The sequence below is a fragment of the Amphiprion ocellaris genome, chromosome 6 (genome assembly GCF_022539595.1).
Source record: "Amphiprion ocellaris isolate individual 3 ecotype Okinawa chromosome 6, ASM2253959v1, whole genome shotgun sequence".
In the NCBI taxonomy this organism is placed as follows: Eukaryota; Metazoa; Chordata; class Actinopteri; family Pomacentridae; genus Amphiprion; species Amphiprion ocellaris.
Window position 1 is genome coordinate 25,319,229 of NC_072771.1, and position 19,981 is coordinate 25,339,209.

Here is a 19,981-nt window from a genome sequence, read left to right on the forward strand (position 1 = left end):
AAGCTTCCTGTTTATGTTCAGACGCAGCTGGTGTTTAAAGGGACCTGTTCACTTTTTCACCGCTTTGTCATCTCAGATGATCAGTCATGTGACAGTGAAGTACGAGAAGCTGTTGTCTCCGTTCGTTTCTTCACTCAGCTCTGATTCTTCACGGAGGAAAGTCTGAGCAGGTAACACGCTGCTGTTTACCGTTAACTTAAACAAGGTTCGACTCTGATTGCAAAACTGCTGCGACTGTAGCTTAAGAAATATGTTTCAATTCCTTCCATTTTTATTGTCTGACATCTGTTTAGCACTCTTTATAAATGTTTATATCATACCCGTGATGCTGCTTAAACGTTTAACGCGATTCCTGATTCATTTTCTGTTAACCTACAGGTCACACAGAATGCTGCCTTTGTTTGTTATTACAAGCCTTCTGGCTTTTGCCTCCAGCAAACCATGTGGTAAGTGACTTTAAAAAGAAATAACCTCCCTATTGCCAATCAGCTAAAGCTAAAAAAAAAAAGTAGAAAAAAAATCTGGCTGCTCTTACTAATTCTACATGAACTCTGAAGCAACCCAGTTTGATAATCCACTGACTCATCAATCTGGACATTCTCAGATTTTGCAACATCCTTTTTGACGAACTTCAATTATCTTCATTCTGCCTACCTATTGACAAACATTGTGCAATTTTACAAAACCACCAGAACTACTTTAGATATATATTTTTTTAACCTTTTTGGTCATTAATGCTGATGGTAAACGATCATTTATTTGGAGCTGGAAGACAACAGTGAAGATTCAGTCTGTCATTACTGCTGATGCAGCTGTTGTGGTTTTGCAATGCTCCAAAAGTTCGTGTTGATGTCAGCAACAGAAAACAGTTAATTCTGAAGGATTTTTTTTTTTTAATGTCAAGTGACTTTTTAAACATTGTCACCTTGTCAACTTTTTATGCCAGATACTGAAGGATCCAACCGTGAGCTGCTGCTGTCCCTCAATAAGAACCTCCTTCGCTCTTTGGAGACACAGGATGGACTTCCTAATCCCAGTGTCCACTTGGCATTACGCCTTTCTAATTCCCACAACCTTGCTAAGGAGAGCGAACACCTTAATAAACTGAAAAATAATTTGCATAATGACCTTCAAAGGTATTGCACTGTTTACTAGTACCCACATTCTTCACTGCTTATTTTTAGCACAACTAATGTCCACCGATGTTCTCACCTGAATCTTTATCTCCACTGTCTTTCTCAGCTCTCTCTCTAACAGTCGGCCTGTGGTCGGCCTCTTGGCGCTGTACACTCTGGCTTTAAAGTCGTCCTGCTATGATCTGAACACAATCACCTTCGCTGTCGGTGAGAAGAGCGAGACGCTGCTGACACACCTGAAGAAGCAGATGGAGCAAGAGAAAGAGCACATTGCCTGTAAGAACTCCTTTGGAGGCTAGCAGTTGTTACCAAAAAAATAAAATTTCAGTTTTTCACTGTGTGCTACAACATGAGTTTAGAGTTTGCTATGTGTAGATGTTTCTTCAGAATGGAAATTCAAGAAATTACTTCAGACAGTGAATTACATTTGCTGAATTTGCTTAATCAAAAGGAAACAGGATAACATTTCATAATTGGTACACTGGTTTACAGATTCTGCAGGGTCAGAGCAACTATTTCCTAAATCCATACAAACTGCACTAAAAATCATATTGGCTACTATGATCCTAAAGATTACTGTGAAGCCATGTTTTAATATAATTTGGTTTGCTGTACTTATTCTCTCCTTCTTGCAGTCAGCCAGCGCCCTTTGACCAACTATTACCAGTACTCTCTGGGTGTGCTCGCTCTCTGCACGAGCGGCATCAGGGTCAACAACCATGTCAGCAACAAGCTCATCAAAGCTGTAGAACACGAGCATTTCAAACATGGAGACACTGAGAGCGTTGGTGAGTGAAACATGCCTAAGTGTTGTCTTGAAGTGTTAATATAAATCTTAAATAAAATACGTGCAGAAAATAAGCAGACAGGGATCCAGGAGACAGGAGCATCCTGAATTCCAGTATGACTGAACTTTCTACTGTGGACAACTGGGAATGGCTGATGTTTATGTTAGAATGATATTGTATGAAATACAATCACTGCTGTGTTACTGCATGGAATTCAGGCTCATATTTCATACCACGGATAGTCCATGAAGTGATTTAATAGTCCATTAACCCTTTGAACCCCAAGCAGTTAATTATCATTTTTTGCCCATCATATTTAAGTCACTGGACTAGTTTTCACTGCAATATGAAGTCCTGCAGCTCTATGGAAACAGCACAGTCATGGCTAGAAGTAAACAGAACTAAAAACAAATGTCTTTTTTTTGCAAGTTATAATGAAGAAAATTGAATTTCTGTGATTAGTAATTTCACAAAAAGTGAAAAAAAAAAATCACAGATACATTTTCCTAGTGCACACAATTGTAAGAAACACTGGAAAAATGGTGACTTTAGATATTATAGATGTTGTACTACATACATTTTTAACTTGTTTTCATACTTGTCTCCTCTCTACTAAGTGTAAATAGTGTGTCAATCCAGTTCATTACTTGGTTCTTGGTTCTTAACCTCAGTGCTGTTCACACCACCAGTTTGTGCTGTAAAAATTGTTGCTTCTTGTGCTTCAAGAAATGCTCCCTACTAATGTAATAACATTAACAATAAAACCTATATTTATTTTACACCTTTTAAAAGCAAAGTTTAGAAAGTTATAGATAGGTTATAAAAAGAGGATACTCAGGAAGATCACTAAACAACCGTCAGGCCAGCCAGAATTAAAAAGACCAGAGGAGAAATACAGTTGAACATAGTAAAACATTTACAAACTAAATCAATACAACAAACACCAACGGATGCAAATAAAAAAAAACTTAAAGCAATAAATATGCCTATCAAATAACAAAAAAGAACAAGTAGAATGAAGACATTACATAAAAGTACACCCGTAAAAGTGGGTTTAAAGAAATGATTTAAAAGCAGACAGATACAGTCAGCCTTAGATTTAAGTGTAGATTTCTGAACAGTCAGTAGGGCTGACTGTCTGACATATAGCTTGAGGCCAGACCCTGACAAGCTTTGAAAGTGATCAATAAATATGCATTTATTGAGGTACTGTGGAAACATTAACAGCTTTTTAGTCCCTAGTTTAGTTATGAAACAGACTATGTCTGTCCAGCAGTAGTTTCATCCCGTTTCTCTCCATAGATACCTATGCGATGGCTGGAATGGCTCTCCAGTGTGTGAAGGACTCTGGTTCTCATGCACAGAACAGTGCTGAGCTCGACACAGCTCTGAGCAAAGTCAAGCAGAAGCTTCTGGCTTCTCGTAGGCCTGATGGTCATATTGGCAATGAGTTCAGCACAGGTCTTGCAGTTCAAGTAAGGATATTTCCACCTTCTCCACCCTTCTCTACATGAAATCTTACAAAACTAAATAATAGTAGCTGAAATGTATTCATTTCATGTGTTCAAGGCCTTGCTGACAATGGGCACTGAGGTTGCAGAATGTGCTGCCTCAATGGAGGCCATGAGGACAGCTGCCAGAAACAACATCTACCACAACCCCATGGCCATATCGCAGACACTGCCAGCGCTCCATCAGAAATCCTACCTGACAGTAAAAAGCAAGGAGTGCCTCAATGAGGACAGTATGTACAACGTCATTTCCTCTTTGGTTGCTGTGTTTCCAGGTTGTCTCTATGTTGTCACTGTTTTTTCATGCTGTGTACTTTCCTGCAGACACTCTGACACTGGAGCCCTTAGATCCTGTTGTGGTTTTACCAACTGAGACCAAAGTGGCTGTAACAGTGGAGGTGGTGACATCCAGCGGAGCAGCAGAGGTTTACTCTGTGGATGTGCCAAAGGGAAGCTCCCTGTTGGAGGCCCTCGAACTGCTCAAGGGGAAACATGTCGGCTTCATGTGAGTTTGTATAATATGCCATTGCATTTCAGATTTTTTACAAGTTCCGTATGACGAATCTCTGATGCTGTGCGGCAGGTATGAGATGGAGTCCAGCCTGTGGGGACCTTTCTTAAGTGCGGTGAACGGAGAGCAAGCCAGACAGAGCGACCGTAGATACTGGCACCTCTCCTCTGATGGTACTGCACTCAGTGAGGGTGAGCCAACACACACACACACACACACACACACACACACACACACACACACACACACACACACACACACATATATACATATTACATTGCAGCTCACTAATAGAGCATATTTTTGTTTGGCTTTAAAAAAATAACTGATTTGCTCCTTCAGGTGTCAGGGATTTCAAGATTGAGGCAGCTCAAAGGATCAGTATCAAAAACAAAAGCTATTGATGATGCAGCAGTGATTGATGTGAATCACAAGCACTTCAGTGTTAAATGTTTTTATCCTTTGTTGTTTTGACCACTGATTATGTTTAAATTGTCTGTTGCCATCATCTATGAACAAATGGTGAAAGTGGCTTCATAAAACGTTTGCATTATAAGTAGGTTTGAAGCTTGAATTAAAGTGAAATTTAGAACTACTAAACAGATTTTGCTGTGAACAGTATGTCAATTGTAAAGTTTTTTAATAGATTTTAAAATGAGTTTGAAATGTTAATTAAAACATTTTGCAAATTGTGATCGTGCTCTTTTACACATTTTTCAAAATTTATTAGTGATTTTTAAAGGGAGAATTTTTGTATATAATAAGTAGCTGATAGTTGACTAAATTATTAGAACGCATTAGATGTCTTAAATGGCTATTTAAATGCAACATGGGTACAATTAGATCTATTCTGCATGTGTGTAAGAAACATTATAAATGTTGATGTCATATTAAATGTACACAACACATACAGTTAATAGACAACCATGGATGTTGCATTAAGTTGTTTCTTATAGCAGAAATTGTCATGTAGATTGTACAGTTGTTAAAAAAAAACAGATGTCCTCTGAGGCGCATTGGTTTAGGGGAAAAGTAAAGTTCTGGCAACATTTGGTGATGCAAGTGACCGACACTTTTGTCCAAACAGCTGAGACCATCAACACTTTTGTGGGAAGGGATTTTGTGTCTTTAAGGTGCTGAGGTTAAAATATTGCTAAAAAATTTCATTCTAGAAAAAAAAACACTTTTTATTTACTGCAAAGAATCTTGACATGTCACTATTATACAACATCAGTATGAATCTCTGTGAACTTTGTATTTATCAAAGATACATTTAGTTTAACTTGATGGAGACATCGCATCAAGAATTGGAGAGCAAGTGAGCTGTAGTGTTTAAATGTCTTCAACACAACAGTAAGGAAAATACTGGGAATTGGAAGATTTCATAAGTTGTGAGGTTGTTGATCTCTTCTCTGTGGTAAATAATCCACAAGGAATCAATAATGAGATTACAAAGATAAACGTGTACAGCTTGATGATCTTGTGAAAAATCCTTTAAACTATACTGAATGAAAATATAAACACGTCATGTAATGTTGTATCAGATCTATCCATTTTTTTCACATAAGGGAATGACTATTTGTTGTTCCAACACACAGCAACCAAACAACCAAGTATGCACTACACTGGAAATGACAATGGGTAGATGGAGATTGGGGTCAAAGAGCAGAAATCACAAGTAACAAGTCCCTCATCTGTGACACATAGAGGTATTGAAATTGTCAATCCCAGTTTATGAATATTATTCTGCTCTGCCAGAAGGGCTCAACAAAGGTGGTGGACTTTTTGGGGGAAGGATCAGGTTGTTGGACACATCCATCTTATAGACTGCACATAAAAGATATGTTATATAGTCTATGGCCTATCAGCGTGTCACTGACAGATTGTGTGCTGTGCCAGCTGTCTAAAACAACTTCTTAGACTACAAATGGAGTTGTGGACAGTAAAGTGCCTCATTACAGCTTTTACTGACATGTCAGCATCCAGCATACCAACCGCTCATTGTTGTCTTTCTATTGTCATCTGTGGCATTGTGTCATTTGAATAAAGCTGCATTTTAAGGTGCCGTTTTATAAAATAGTAAGCTATAATAAGCGAAATATAAAACCAGAAAATAGAAGTAAAAAGTAACAGTCACAAAGATACTCAAATAATAAAGCAATATTGCTGTGATTATGTACTATAATAATGAAATTTTAAAAGTAATTTTTACGTAGTAAGCAGGTATAGTCACTGGTCAATGGAGTGTCTGTGTGCTGGTCACACTTTCTGACCAGTAACACCTGACTTTGATATATTTAACATTGTGGGTGAGAATTTGTCACCAGGTGAACTACTTAAAAACTTTCTATGCCTAATTGGCCCTATTGAACTCTTTGCTAACCATAACGGTCTGTGTATATTTTGGCAATTGGATTTTCCGTTCTGAAACAGGTATTGAAAAACAACAAAAAAAGAGTGGTTATTTGATTTTCGTTTTAAAATACAAAAATTTAAATTGAAATACAAGGCGTTTTTTCCTTTTCATGATCAAAAGGGGATATATGAAATTTTAAAAATGTTTTAATTTTCATTTTATATTTAGAATAACAAAAAAATAAAATCCGTAAGAGACAGAAACGAAAGAAGATCTGTTTTTTTCATTTTCTGAGACCGGAAGTGGTCATCAGCAAGTGTAGAGCGAAACAGTATGCTGCTGCGCATAGATATGAATAAAGTGCTGTGGCTGTGCCAGTGAAGACAAGAAGATTCTCAGAGGGCGGAGCCAGAGAGCAGTGCTAACGTTAGCCTCCAAAAGTGAAGATAAACTCTACAGGTAAGTCATTTTTGTAACTAGTTGTACTCTTCTCCACATCTGGACAACATCACATTCAAAGCAGTTAAGTTACTGTAAGTTAACATCAGACTGTAACCTCTGATATAAACATGTTCTAACATCGTGTTTTAAAGTGGTTCTGTAAATCTGAGGTTACATTTCTTCATTTAGTGTTAACGCTGATGCTAAATCAGGTTAGTCAGTGTCATAAACGAGTTAACTGTAAGCTGTAGCTAAGTTTCCTGCAGGTCACAGCTGATCAATCATAACAGATCGATAACTGCTGTTTTAATTATCAGCACATATAAATAAATCTACATTTATGTTCCTCCACATAACTGTTACTGACAAATGTTAATCTCTCAGTTCAGTTCTGAGTTAATATCTCTGTTCTTTGCTTCAGTCTTTTCTCTACAAGAATGTATGATGAGAAAAATTGTCATAGTATAGCATGTCGTTCAACAAAATGTCATAGTATAGCATGTCGCTCAAAAAACGTCATAGAACAGCATGTCACCCAAAAAATGTCATAGTTTAGCATGTCGCTCTTAAATCATCATAGCATAGCATGTCGCTCTAAAAATGTCATAGAAAAGCCTTTAGTCCACAAAACGTTGTTATGTTCTGGCTGTCTGAAGTAGGTGAGGAGCAACACAAAAACAGTCAAATGCTGGTTTCCAGAGGGTTAGACGAGTATTTATTTGAAAGAGGAAGTTTACAACAACACAATATGTGAGGGGATTAAAAGCAAATGGGTGTTAGTAAAATAAAAATAAACAGAACTAAAAGTGAACTTCACGTTGACATTGATGGGCATTCCAACCAGGAACAAAGTAAAAGATAATCAATACAAAAAAAACTCTTCCTGTTCACCACTTAAAACCCCAAAACACACCGCAGTAGCACCCTAAACTAAAACTACCAATGGGTTTCCTGTTTTCCTTTCTGAAAAATTCAAAGGTCCCTCTCTATCTCCCCACACATCCACCAACCACTGGAACACATCTCCAAAGTTCTGCCGGGCCAGCTCAGCTTCCCCTCAGAAGAAGTGCCGCCACCTGTGTTGGGTATATAACACAAGCAGTCCTTACTTGATTTCTTTACTTTATTTCAAGCCAACGAATAGCATGGAACAAACCTGCTAGCAGGGTCCTCATTTCAGCAGCGCTCTTACCCTGCTCTCCTTCCTGCTCACTCTGTCCTCGAGCGCCCTCAGGTGGTTAGGCGAGACACCACATATCCCCCTTAATTAAGCCACCATTATATCTATATGAACATTTTAGCTGTGAAGGTGAATGAATTACAAATGTTATTCGTAACTGGCATTAGTATTTAGAAATGAACTTAACTCATGCTCTAATGTTCATAAAATCAGTGAACCCTTCTTAAAGTCTGCATAAAGAACATGAATAAAGTAACAGTAACTTTGCAGTCTATAAGTTTCTAACATTATCCTGAGCAGTTAACTATTCGTTTTGTTCAACGCACAAAGTCTTTAGTCCACTCAGGCAATCGTCTGAGCCTGACTGGTCTGGTCGAGGGTGTAGGTGTCACTGGTGGTGTTGGTGGTGTGTTCACAAAGTCCAGTGGCGGTAGTTGACCATTACTACCCTTCTCCGGACATGAAGCAGGCGCAAGGTAAGATGCGTTCCAGGATCTTCCGTCTGACAGCAGGTAAGTATACTGTCCTTTTTGCTCCATTACTCTGAGTGGTTTGGAAAACTTGCTCTGGGTTTTAGGAATAATGCCAGGTTTTCTGACCCGGACATATGATCCACATTTGAAAGACACTGCTGTTGCTCCTCGCTTTCTATCCGTGTACTCTTTGCTCTTCTTTTGCATTTCACTCACTCTGCGAGCCACCTGTTCTGATGACTGTGTTTTATTGGTGGTCAGTGGACGTCCAGCCACGTTCAGTTTTGTGCGCATGGGTCGACCATGTAACAGTTCAGCAGGCGAACATTGGGTTGTAGAGTGAGGAGTTGCACGATAGACATGTAGAAATTCCCTCATAAACTCCTTCCAGGGTCTTCCTTCGAGCACGGCTGTCTGCAGAGTGTCTTTAAGGCTGCGATTGAAGCGCTCAATCTCACCATTAGCTCTCGGATAATAAACTGAAGATTTCCTGTGTATGATGCCTCTGTCACAGAGAAATGATTCAAACTCTTGGGACACGAACTGGGAACCATTGTCCGAGACTAGCTCCTTGGGGTCACCTTCCCTGCTGAAGACTGCAGATAAAAACTGGATAACAGTTCTTGAGGTAACCTGTGGGACAAAGGTTAGTTCTGGCCACTTACTGTAGTAGTCAATAAGTGTTATTGCAAAACGACAGTCTATAGGTGCTCTATCAAAAGGCCCCACCACATCAATGGCTACCTTTTCCCAAGCTCCATCTGGATATGGCACAGGTTGTAGAGGAGTATTGTGTGTGACTGCGGACTTGTCGTGTGACTGGCATGTAATACATGCTTTGATGGCTGCTTCGACTTGTACATCCATTTTTGGCCACCAATATGCTTCTCTGAGTCTCTGCTTAGTTCTCACAATACCCTGATGAGTGTCATGTGCCAGTGAAATCATTTTTGGTTGAAGACTGTCAGGTACCACTAGTCTGTGCGTGCCACGCACGATTAAGTCATTTTGTAGGGAAAGTTCATGTCGCAACTTGTGAAATGGTTGGATATCAGGCGTTAAGTTTTTTCCTGACTTTGGCCATTTGGAAGTAAGCAGTTCACGCAGTTTTGTCTGTACAGGACATGCAATACAAGCAGCTTTAAAAGCAGAGTCAGAAATGGCCGTCAATGTAGAGGTAAGTGCAACCTCTGTGTCCTCCTCTGAAGTTGGTTCTGAGCTTGGCAGTGGGAGTCGAGACAAACAGTCTGCAGTCACGTTTTCTCGTCCCGGTTTATACTGAATATCATAGTTGAATGATAACAGTCTAGAGGACCATCTGGCTATCCGCATACCTGCTCGTCCTTGTCCTTTTGATGCGAGAAGTGTGGTGAGAGGGCTGTGATCAGTACGTAATGTGAAATGTCTCCCCCACAAATACGTTCTCCATCTTTCCGTTGCCCACACACACCCCAGGGCCTCCTTTTCAACAGTAGAGTATTTCCTCTCCGCCTGGGTGAGTGTACGGGATGCAAAAGCAACTGATTTTTCTGATCCGTCTTTATGAATCTGGGTGAGTACTGCTCCAAGTCCGTAATCTGATGCATCTGTAGTGACCAAAGTAGGTAGTTCTGGGTTAAACAGAGAAAGTGCAGGACTGTTCACTATGAGCTTTTTTACAGTCTCAAAACTCTCTTGGGCTTCTGGTGTCCATGTGAATGTGTCTGCTCCCCGTAACAGCGCTCGAAGTGGCTCGACAACAGCGGCATATCCTGGTATGAATTTAGAATACCAGGATGTGAGTCCAAGAAACGACCTCAACTTGGGCAGGTCTGTAGGAGGAGGAGCTTGAGAGACTGCAGTCACATGTGAGGCATCAGGCTGTAATCCTTTACCTGATACTGTGTGCCCTAAGAAAGATAGTTCTGTTTGCCTGAAGTTGCATTTTCTGTGATTTAGTTTAAGTCCAGCTTCATGTATACGACGAAGTACAACTGAGAGTCTTTTGTCATGCTCCTCAGTCGTTGTTCCCGAGACGATAATGTCATCAAGGTAGCATTGGACACCTGGTAAACCTTTGAGGATGGTGGACATCATCCGTTGAAAGCAGCTGGGCGCAGATGCCAGTCCGAATGGCACCCGCTTAAAACGGAATAAACCGTCATGTGTGATGAAAGTTGTTAAACTACGGCTGTCCTCGTGTAGTGGCATTTGATGGTACGCACTCTGAAGGTCCAATGTGGAAAACAGTGTTGCACCTCTCAGCTCTGCAAACATTTCCTCCATATGAGGTAATGGAAAGCCATCAATGACAACAGACTTATTTGGTTCTCTTAAGTCTACACAAAGTCTTGGCTCAGGTCTGTCTTTTCTTGTAGTGACTACTATGGGTGAAATCCATTCTGATGAGTCCACTGGTTCTATAACATCCTGGTCCACAAGTTTCTTTAGTTCTTTAGACACTGCTTCTCTCACAGAGAAAGGTAATCTGCGTAGTTTTTGTTGTACTGGTGGTACATCTGGTCGAACTTTAACTTTATGGACAAAAGCTTTGGCACATCCTATTTCTTCAGCTTTCACATTTGCTACTGAAGTTTTATTGGTACCAGTAGTGACTTTTCCTCCAGCGACTTGCATCTTTAGTACATTGAACAGGTTTCTGCCTAGGACTGCTGAACCTTTCTTAACAATGTAGAGTACAGTGTTTGCACTTAGGTCACCAAATGTCACATTAGCTTGTAGACAACCCTTCACAGGAATAGAATTTCCACCATAATCCTTCAATCTTAGTTTTGGTTCTGTGAGGGAGGATGCAGGGAAGTACTCAGTGACCATAGATTCTGGTAGGATGGATACTGCTGAGCCTGTGTCTAGTATTAGCTCAATATCCTGACTCTCAGATTCTGCAGTACTTACTTTAACTGTACACATTATGACATTAGAGCCTACACTATTCACATTCAAAATAGTCACTTCTGGGACAGCGTCAACCTCACTCACATGCTTGTTTCCTCGGCAAACTTTGGCGAAGTGCCCCTTCTTTTTGCAGGAATTGCAGTGTGCCTCTTTTGCAGCACATCCTTTGAAATTTGCAGTGTGTTGGGTTGAGCCACATCTGTAGCATGATTTCTGTAGTCCCGTTTGTGATATTTGTGGTGTAGGTTTTCCTCTTTTAAACTTTCTGTTTTGTTGTGGTCCTTGATGAACAGCTTGGACAGCGTTGTCTGTTGCTCCAGTGCACACAGTCATAGCTTTAGCTTCTGCCACCGCAGTTTCAATTTGGCGCGCAATGGTCAAAGCTTTGGCGAGTGTAAGGGGAACTTCCAGTAGTAGCCGCTCCCTGAGGCGGGCTGAATTAGTCTTTTCAATGATTTGGTCCCTTATCATCTCTTCTTCCATGTTCCCGAACTGACATGTTGTGACCAGTTCTTTCAAAGCGGCAACAAACTGATCCGTAGTTTCCCCCGGGCGCTGGCTACGTTGCCTGAAACGGTAGCGCTCCGCAACCACATTCACAGTTGGGGTGAAAAAGTCTGTGAGGGCCTGCAGTGCTGTGTCATATTTATCATCAGCTACTGTCAATGTATAAAAGAGTCTTTGTCCTTCTGCCCCCAGACAATGTATTAGTAGAGCTCTCTTACGTGCCTCCTTCAGATCAGCGTCTGACAGTGCTAGTAGGTAGTTTTCAAAAGTACGAATCCATGCTTTGAATGGGACCGGCGGTTCCCCGACATTTTGTAGAAAAGGGGCCGGCTGGCTCAGGTTCAGGGCCGTCATCCTCGTCGCCAATATGTTGGGTATATAACACAAGCAGTCCTTACTTGATTTCTTTACTTTATTTCAAGCCAACGAATAGCATGGAACAAACCTGCTAGCAGGGTCCTCATTTCAGCAGCGCTCTTACCCTGCTCTCCTTCCTGCTCACTCTGTCCTCGAGCGCCCTCAGGTGGTTAGGCGAGACACCACACACGGTAATATTGTTTATCTGATAAAAGTCTGAGGGCCCAAAGACTGCAAATAATGTGAGTACAAATGGTGTTGAACTTTTTTATCCCCAACATTTGTCAACAAAACTTCATGGTATACTGCCACAATTGACATCTGAGACATTTATATACAATCCTAGAACTAGGTTAATGTTTCTTGCTCATTCCTAACATCACACGGACCGTTAGAGCTCAACAATATTAATTAAAAACAAAACAAAAAAATATAGAAAAAGTATGAGACACATTTTTAGTGGTCATTTCTGCATGTCTTTTTCACTTAAACAAATCTTTTAAAAAATTGCTGCAGTCTATACATAATAACCTTGTTCTCTTACGAATGGAAACGTGTGCATCGTGTCATTCAGAGACTAGGGGAGATCATGGAGAAAGGCGAGTTCCTGAGAATACATGTGGAGGGAGGAGGCTGCTCTGGGTTCCAGTACAAATTTTCTATCGACAGCAACAAGAATGAGGAGGACAGGTAAATTACCACAAACTTAGCATTCAAGTTATTGTTCGAAGCTGTCCTCCTTATGGTCCAATTAACTCTGTTCCGTCCTGCATGCTCTGTTCTCTGCTTTCAGAGTGTTCGAGCAGGGAGGAGTGGGCGTTGTCGTGGACCAGGACAGCCTGGAGTTTGTGAAAGGAGCCACTGTGGACTTCAGTCAGGAGCTGATCCGTTCCACCTTCCAAGTGCTGAAGAATCCTCAGGCTGATCACGGCTGCTCCTGTGGCAGCTCCTTCTCTGTCAAACTATGATCCCGCTTCACTGACTACTGCACCACTGTTACTCAACACTCACATTTAACAGTTTGTCGGGTACACATGTACAAAATACAACGTAATATTAGAGGTACTTCTCTAATGGTAAGACAAAAAGTGTACTTTATAAACTGGTAACTTCGCATTATATCAGACTATATGTGATCTGTTGAATTCCTAATTCAATTCACTATAAATTACATATAGTGATACTGAAACTGGCAGGCAGTTTATTTAATTTGCTTTTTTTGTTTGTGTGAAAATTACCAGAACTGCAGATGAATTAATGAACAACAGATACATCAATTAATAAGTGTACTACTTCGATGTGTAGTCAACTACATCATTGACAGGTCACAATATTCCACCATAAACGCTCACTTTAAATGTTTTTAGTGCGTAGATTAGCCTTTGTATGTAAAATATGTAAATAGGCCATAACTATAAAGTTCAAAGCTATATTTTATTTGTTCCATGTGGAATAAATAAAAGTGATTTTAAGATATTTATGTGTTCAGTTGTCTCAATGTATCATATTCAATTAAGGCGTTTTTTTTTTTTACATTACATTAGTAATAGTGATGTTTCAGTGTTTCATCTTCACTAATATGTTTAATTTTAAAAGCATATGTTATCTGCTGTGTAAAGCTGGCATCCTAAAATGGTATAAAATGGAGGTATAAAATGGAAATATTCAAGTACACTACCAGTATCTCAAAACATACTAAAAATACATTTGCACAAATCTATTCAGTTGATTTCAAATACTGAAATAAGTAGTTTGAGCAGTGATTGTTTCATCACAAGTTTGATCATCATCTTGTCAAGACTTAAAAAGTAAACACAGGTCACCCAGAATGTTAAAGTTGATCGTTGCCTTTTTTTTATTATTAAAGTGGAATTTAAGAAACATCTCACAAAAATATACAAAAAGAATATCTACAAATGGTATTTACACTGGTGAAATGTAAATCAAAATATGCAGCAACATTTTTTAGTAGTTAGTCTTAATACAAGGAGCAAAATGTTTTGCACTTTTCATATTCTCTGATCGACATTCCATTTAAGCAATATGTCTTATTACACAAAACACTAACTTACTGTTGGAAAAAAAGTCACACGTTCATATCCATGAAAATGCAACAATAATATATCATAGCAGCACACTAAAAAGTGACCGATAGAATTGCAACAGTGCACTGAAACATCAATTTACAGCTGTTCTTTTTGTTTTTCTGAGGAATTTGGTTCGGACAGATTGTCTTTCGATAAGCCATGCACACCCACTAACCACAAACAGATCCTCAAACGCGTACGCACACGTTAATATGTCATGAGGGGAACACTGCTGAGGGAGGTTCGAGGTCAACCAGTCAACAACACGACCACATAAATCAGAAATGGAACCACCAGGGCGACACAGTGACCAGGTCAGGTGTACAGTGCATAGTATGCTTTGGCATGCTGACATCCAGAACATAACAGTGGATGTTACATTCAGGAGGAAGGCCACAGGATTTGGAAATACCAGTAAAAATAGACCAAACAAATGACTACATGATCCAAAACAAGTAAAACAAAACAATACAAAAAGAATCCAAACCCTCATAAACACTCAGATTAAGGCTAATCAGCTCTGTTTGCTACATGTTTTTAAAAAAAAAATGGCATTGTCAGTAACACAAAATTCAGAGGCCTGCCAAGACTTGGCAAAACTGCCATTTGGGACATGTACACAGATAAGCTCATTTAAAAAAAAGAATCCATCAGACATGATATGCACAGATGGTTTTTTTTTCTTCTTCTTAACCCTCGTGTTGTCCTGCGGGTCAAAATTGACCAGTTTCAGTTTGAAAATGTGGGGAAAAAAAATATTTTCACAGTGAAACTTCTGATGTCCACATTTTCAACATTTTTGGGAAATCTTTGAACATTATTTGGTGGAAAAAAAGAAATGTTAAAAATGTTTCTTAACATTCACAAAAAAATCTACCAAAATCCAGCAAATTTCAGTGGATTTTGGTAGATTTTTTTGTGAATGTTCTTAAACAAAATAGAAGTTTTACTGATATATATGTAATCACTTTAGATATTTTTAGGATTTTTTTGGAAGATGTTTACTCCATCCATCCATCCATTATCTATACACCACTTAATCCTCATTAGGGTCACGGGGGGGCTGGAGTCTATCCCAGCTGACTCAGGCGAAGGCAGGGGACACCCTAGACAGGTCGCCAGTCTGTCGCAGGGCTACATATATAGACAAACAAGCACTCTCACATTCACACCTACGGGCAATTTAGAATAATCAATTAACCTCAGCATATTTTTGGACTGTGGGAGGAAGCCGGAGTACCCGGAGAGAACCCACGCATGCACAGGGAGAACATGCAAACTCCATGCAGAAAGATCCCGGGAAAGCCGGGACGCGAACCAGGGATCTTCTCGCTGCAAGGCGAAAGTGCTAACCACTACACCACTGTGCAGCCCAAGATGTTTACTCATTTTTTGAAAATACAGTGAGTACGGAAAGTATTCAGACCCCTTTAAATTTTTCACTCTTTGTTTCATTGCAGCCATTTGCTAAAATCAAAAAAGTTCATTTTATTTCTCATTAATGTACACTCAGCACCCTATCTTGACAGAAAAAAACAGAAATGTAGAAATTTTTGCAAATTTATTAAAAAAAGAAAAACTGAAATATCACACGGTCATAAGTATTCAGACCCTTTGCTCAGTATTGAGTAGAAGCACCCTTTTGAGCTAGTACAGCCATGAGTCTTCTTGGGAATGATGCAACAAGTTTTTCACACCTGGATTTGGGGATCCTCTGCCATTCTTCCTTGCAGATCCTCTCCAGTTCTGTCAGGTTGGATGGTGAACGTTGGTGGACAGCCATTTTCAGATCTCTCCAGAGATGCTCAATTGGGTTTAGGTCAGGGCTCTGGCTGGGCCAGTCAAGAATGATCACAGAGTTGTTCCGAAGCCACTCCTTTGTTATTTTAGCTGTGGCTTAGGGTCATTGTCTTGTTGGAAGGTGAACCTTCGGCCCAGTCTGAGGTCCAGAGCACTCTGGAAGAGGTTTTCTTCCAGGATATCTCTGTACTTGACCGCATTCATCTTTCCTTCAATTGCAACCAGTCGTCCTGTCCCTGCAGCTGAAAAACACCCCCATAGCATGATGCTGCCACCACCATGTTTCACTGTTAGGATGGTATTGGGCAGGTGATGAGCAGTGCCTGGTTTTCTCCACACATACCGCTTAGAATTAACGCCAAAAAGTTCAATCTTGGTCTCATCAGACCAGAGAATCTTATTTCTCATAGTCTGGGAGTCCTTCATGTGTTTTTTGGCAAACTCTATGTGGGCTTTCATATGTCTTGCACTGAGGACAGGCTTCTGTCAGGCCACTCTGCCATAAAGGCCCGACTGGTGGAGGGCTGCAGTGATAGTTGACTTTGTGGAACTTTCTCCTATCTCCCTGCTGCATCTCTGGAGCTCAGCCACGGTGATCTTTGGGTTCTTCTTTACCACTCTCCTACCAAGGCTCTTCTCCCACGATTGCTCACTTTGGCTGGACGGCCAGGTCTAGGAAGAGTTCTGGTCGTCCCAAACTTCTTCCATTTAAGGATTATGGAGGCCACTGTGCTCTTAGGAACCTTGAGTGCTGCAGAAATTCTTTTGTAACCTTGGCCAGATCTGTGCCATGCCACAATTCTGTCTCTGAGCTCCTTGGGCAGTTCCTTCCACCTCATGATTGTCATTTGCTCTGACATGCACTGTGAGCTGTAAGGTCTTATATAGACAGGTGTGTGCCTTTCCTAATCAAGTCCAATCAGTTTAATTAAACACAGCTGGACTCCAATGAAGAAGTAGAACCATCTCAAGGAGGATCAGAAGAAATGGACCGCAGGTGAGTTAAATATGAGTGTCACAGTAAAGGGTCTGAATACTTATGACCGTGTGATATTTCAGTTTTTCTTTTTTAATAAATTTGCAAAAATTTCTACATTTCTGTTTTTTTTCTGTCAAGATAGGGTGCTGAGTGTACATTAATGAGAAATAAAATAAACTTTTTTGATTTTAGCAAATGGCTGCAATGAAACAAAGAGTGAAAAATTTAAAGGGGTCTGAATACTTTCCGTACCCACTGTACTTACAAGAATTTTCTTGCCAAATTCGGGGGATTTTTTAAAAATAAAACTTTTAAGGAATTATTGGAATTTTCTTCCTGAAGGTTTTGCAAATTTTCAGAAATTTGGGGAATTTTTTTTGCTGAATTTTGGGATTTTTTTCAGACAAGAAAACAATGTTTTTTGGTGCCCGTAAATGAGGACAACAAGAGGGTTAATGAATATGTGATGTCATGAGAGCAGGGCCGTTTGCCCTCCACCTGTTTTCACAATCAGGACTGTGATACCAAAATGAGCCTTGCACACATGCATGCACCTAGTTTTGAGGCAGTAAGTCGAATCACCACTCATTTACAAGCTGCCAGGTCTGTCGTCCTCCTCGTCGTCTAAACGCATCCATCAGGGGTGTCTTTTGTTTTTTTGTTTTTCTCTGGAGAGTCATGCCAGGAGACGCCCAGACTCTTTGAGGCAGGATGGTGTTAGTGTGATCCTCAGTGTGGGGCGTGGACACACCTCCACACAAAGAGGCTAGAGGGGACAGAAAAGAAAAGGCTGCGTCACTTCACTCTGCTTCGTCATGTCATGTGTAAACTGTGTTGCTGCTGCCTCGGTCATACCTTCTGTCATCTCCGCCGGCGCTCACACAAAACGATCTCCATTTGTGAAGCGTACATTTGTCAGATGAGCAGAATGGCCCAGAAAGCGTTTGTGTTTGGCCTAAAAAAAAATCACAATCACATCATCAAAGTTAGATTTTTTTAAACTACTGGATTATTTGAAGCACATTTATAGCATTTATAGCATTTTACAGTGCGCAGAAATATTATTATTAGCTGAAATAACATGTAAAATTTGTCAGTTAACCCTCATGTTGTCCTGCGGGTCAAATTGACCCATTTTAAAGTTTGAAAATGTGAAAAAAAAAAACATATTTTCACAGTGAAAATTTCCACATTTTCAGAAAATTTTTGAACATTTTTTGGTGGAAAAAAAACAAAATGTTAAAAAAAAAAAAATTTTTTTTTTTTTTTTAAAGAACATTTAGAAAAACAATCAATAAAAATTCAGCAAAATTCGCTGGATTTTGGTTGATTTTCTTCTGAATGTTCTTAAAGAATATATTTATTTAATAACTTTAGATATTTTAGGATTTCTTTGGAAGATTTATACTCATTTCTTGAAAATGTTTACAAGAATTTTCTTGCGAAATTTGGGGGATTTTTTTAATAAAAATTTTAAGGGAAACTTTTAAAGACTTATTGGAATTTTCTTCCTGAAGGTTTTGCAAATTTTCAGAACTTTGGGGAAATTTTTTTGCTGAATTTTTGTATTTTTTTCAACAAGGGAACAATATTTTTTGGTGCCCGTAAATGAAGACAACAGGAGGGTTAAATAAATCTTTTTCACTAATGGACTGGTACAATAATACAACAACATGATAGCTGAACTTTTAATAATTCTGTTATATGAAAGTAAATTTTAACAGATTTAGGTGTGATATTTTTGGTAAAAGGACGTTGAATGAAATGTTTTGAGCCCCTTTATCACACTGTCTCCTTCACAGAAGTCATGATGTATAAAAGGAGTGGAAATAAACACAACATGGTGGGAGCAGGACTGACAAATATGCGTATGTAGAGTAATACATATCACTCAACCATAAAGTATATCACTCTTTATTTGAGTAGTGTTTCACTCTTTTATACTTCACAGCACATGTATGACATCCATACATTCTGATGACATGTTGCCACATTGTGCACTGAATTATTAGTAACTACACACTGAATTCTCATGAACACTGTCTGCCTATCTGACAGAGATCATGAAATAAGTGTCAGGCTGTAACAAAACAATCGACAGACGATGCAGCGGTGCCGTATGTCATATTTAATTGGCGACAACAGCTTTGAAGCAAGGATGTTTCATTTTGTTTAATGCTTGCTACCTTTCTTCATGCCTTATTCTTGCCGCCTCTACTTGGATGTTTGGTGGGAGGGAGGGAATAAGAAGCAAGGAGAGGACTCGAGAATGTAAAAACTGAGAAATGATGAGAGTATGGTGTGTGTGTGTGTTGGGTTCTTTCATGATGCTACCACTAGGGGGCGTCAAAGGCACAAAGTGGCTCTAAGACCAGCCAAGCAAAGAAAAGAGGTGCACCTATTTAATAGTATAATAAGACCAACAAGGATAGTGTAAATATTACTGCCCAAGCCAAACATTGGAAATATGACACATAGTAAAAGTGATAATATATAGTTATACTTACAAACTTCTCTGGACAGGGAAAGTCGAACAGCTTTACCATCCCAAAATCATCTCCTGTGACGATGTTAAGGCCCGAGTGGGACACACAGGCACAAGTGACGTCTGCTTTATCAGTGTTACGGGACCAGATACCGATGACCTCGTCCCCAAGGACACTGGAGACACAAACAGCAACAACATTTACCTTCCTGTCCAACATACTGATGTGTTATAACTACAATGTAAAAAAACACAAAATACTGATTTTACCAGGCTTTAAACTGCAAGTTTTTTTTAAAAAAAAAATGTATTGTAATTTTACAAATGTTCTCTGTTTTGTTACATTACAGAAAATATCCAGTAAAATGTTTTTTTAAAAGTATTAATCTGCACATTAAACCTAAAAAATAGGCCAAAACTTTAAATAATTCCCACATCAAATATCTGGATTTTTTTTGTTTGTTTGTTTTACATT

At 39.5% G+C, this 19,981-nt stretch overlaps 2 protein-coding genes and 1 long non-coding RNA gene across 4 annotated transcripts; 2 read left to right on the forward strand and 1 right to left on the reverse strand.

Moving 5' to 3' along the window:
- Positions 1–79: 79 nt before the first annotated feature.
- tcn2 (transcobalamin II) lies at positions 80–4,641 on the forward strand. Of its 2 annotated transcripts, none has more exons than XM_035953277.2 (10): positions 80–170; positions 379–446; positions 947–1,136; positions 1,243–1,412; positions 1,772–1,924; positions 3,227–3,399; positions 3,494–3,668; positions 3,760–3,940; positions 4,019–4,137; positions 4,289–4,641. In XM_035953277.2, exons 2-10 carry the CDS (start codon positions 389–391, stop codon positions 4,348–4,350), a joined length of 1,281 nt encoding a protein of 426 aa, XP_035809170.2. In that variant the 5' UTR covers positions 80–170; positions 379–388; the 3' UTR covers positions 4,351–4,641. The 2 variants fall into 2 exon arrangements, with proteins under 2 accessions (XP_035809170.2, XP_035809171.2); XM_035953278.2 differs by lacking the exon at positions 80–170 and adding an exon at positions 186–205.
- Positions 4,642–12,379: 7,738 nt separating this feature from the next.
- LOC129349120 (iron-sulfur cluster assembly 2 homolog, mitochondrial-like) lies at positions 12,380–13,631 on the forward strand. Its single transcript, XM_055011271.1, has 2 exons — positions 12,380–12,845; positions 12,949–13,631. Exons 1-2 carry the CDS (start codon positions 12,745–12,747, stop codon positions 13,121–13,123), a joined length of 276 nt encoding a protein of 91 aa, XP_054867246.1. The 5' UTR covers positions 12,380–12,744; the 3' UTR covers positions 13,124–13,631.
- Positions 13,632–14,784: 1,153 nt separating this feature from the next.
- LOC129349121 (uncharacterized) lies at positions 14,785–19,678 on the reverse strand. The gene is made up of 3 exons (XR_008601984.1): positions 19,529–19,678; positions 17,877–17,976; positions 14,785–17,787 (listed from the first exon to the last, which is right to left on the reverse strand). It is a non-coding gene; the product is annotated as an uncharacterized LOC129349121 (long non-coding RNA).
- Between the last annotated feature and the right edge of the window lie 303 nt (positions 19,679–19,981).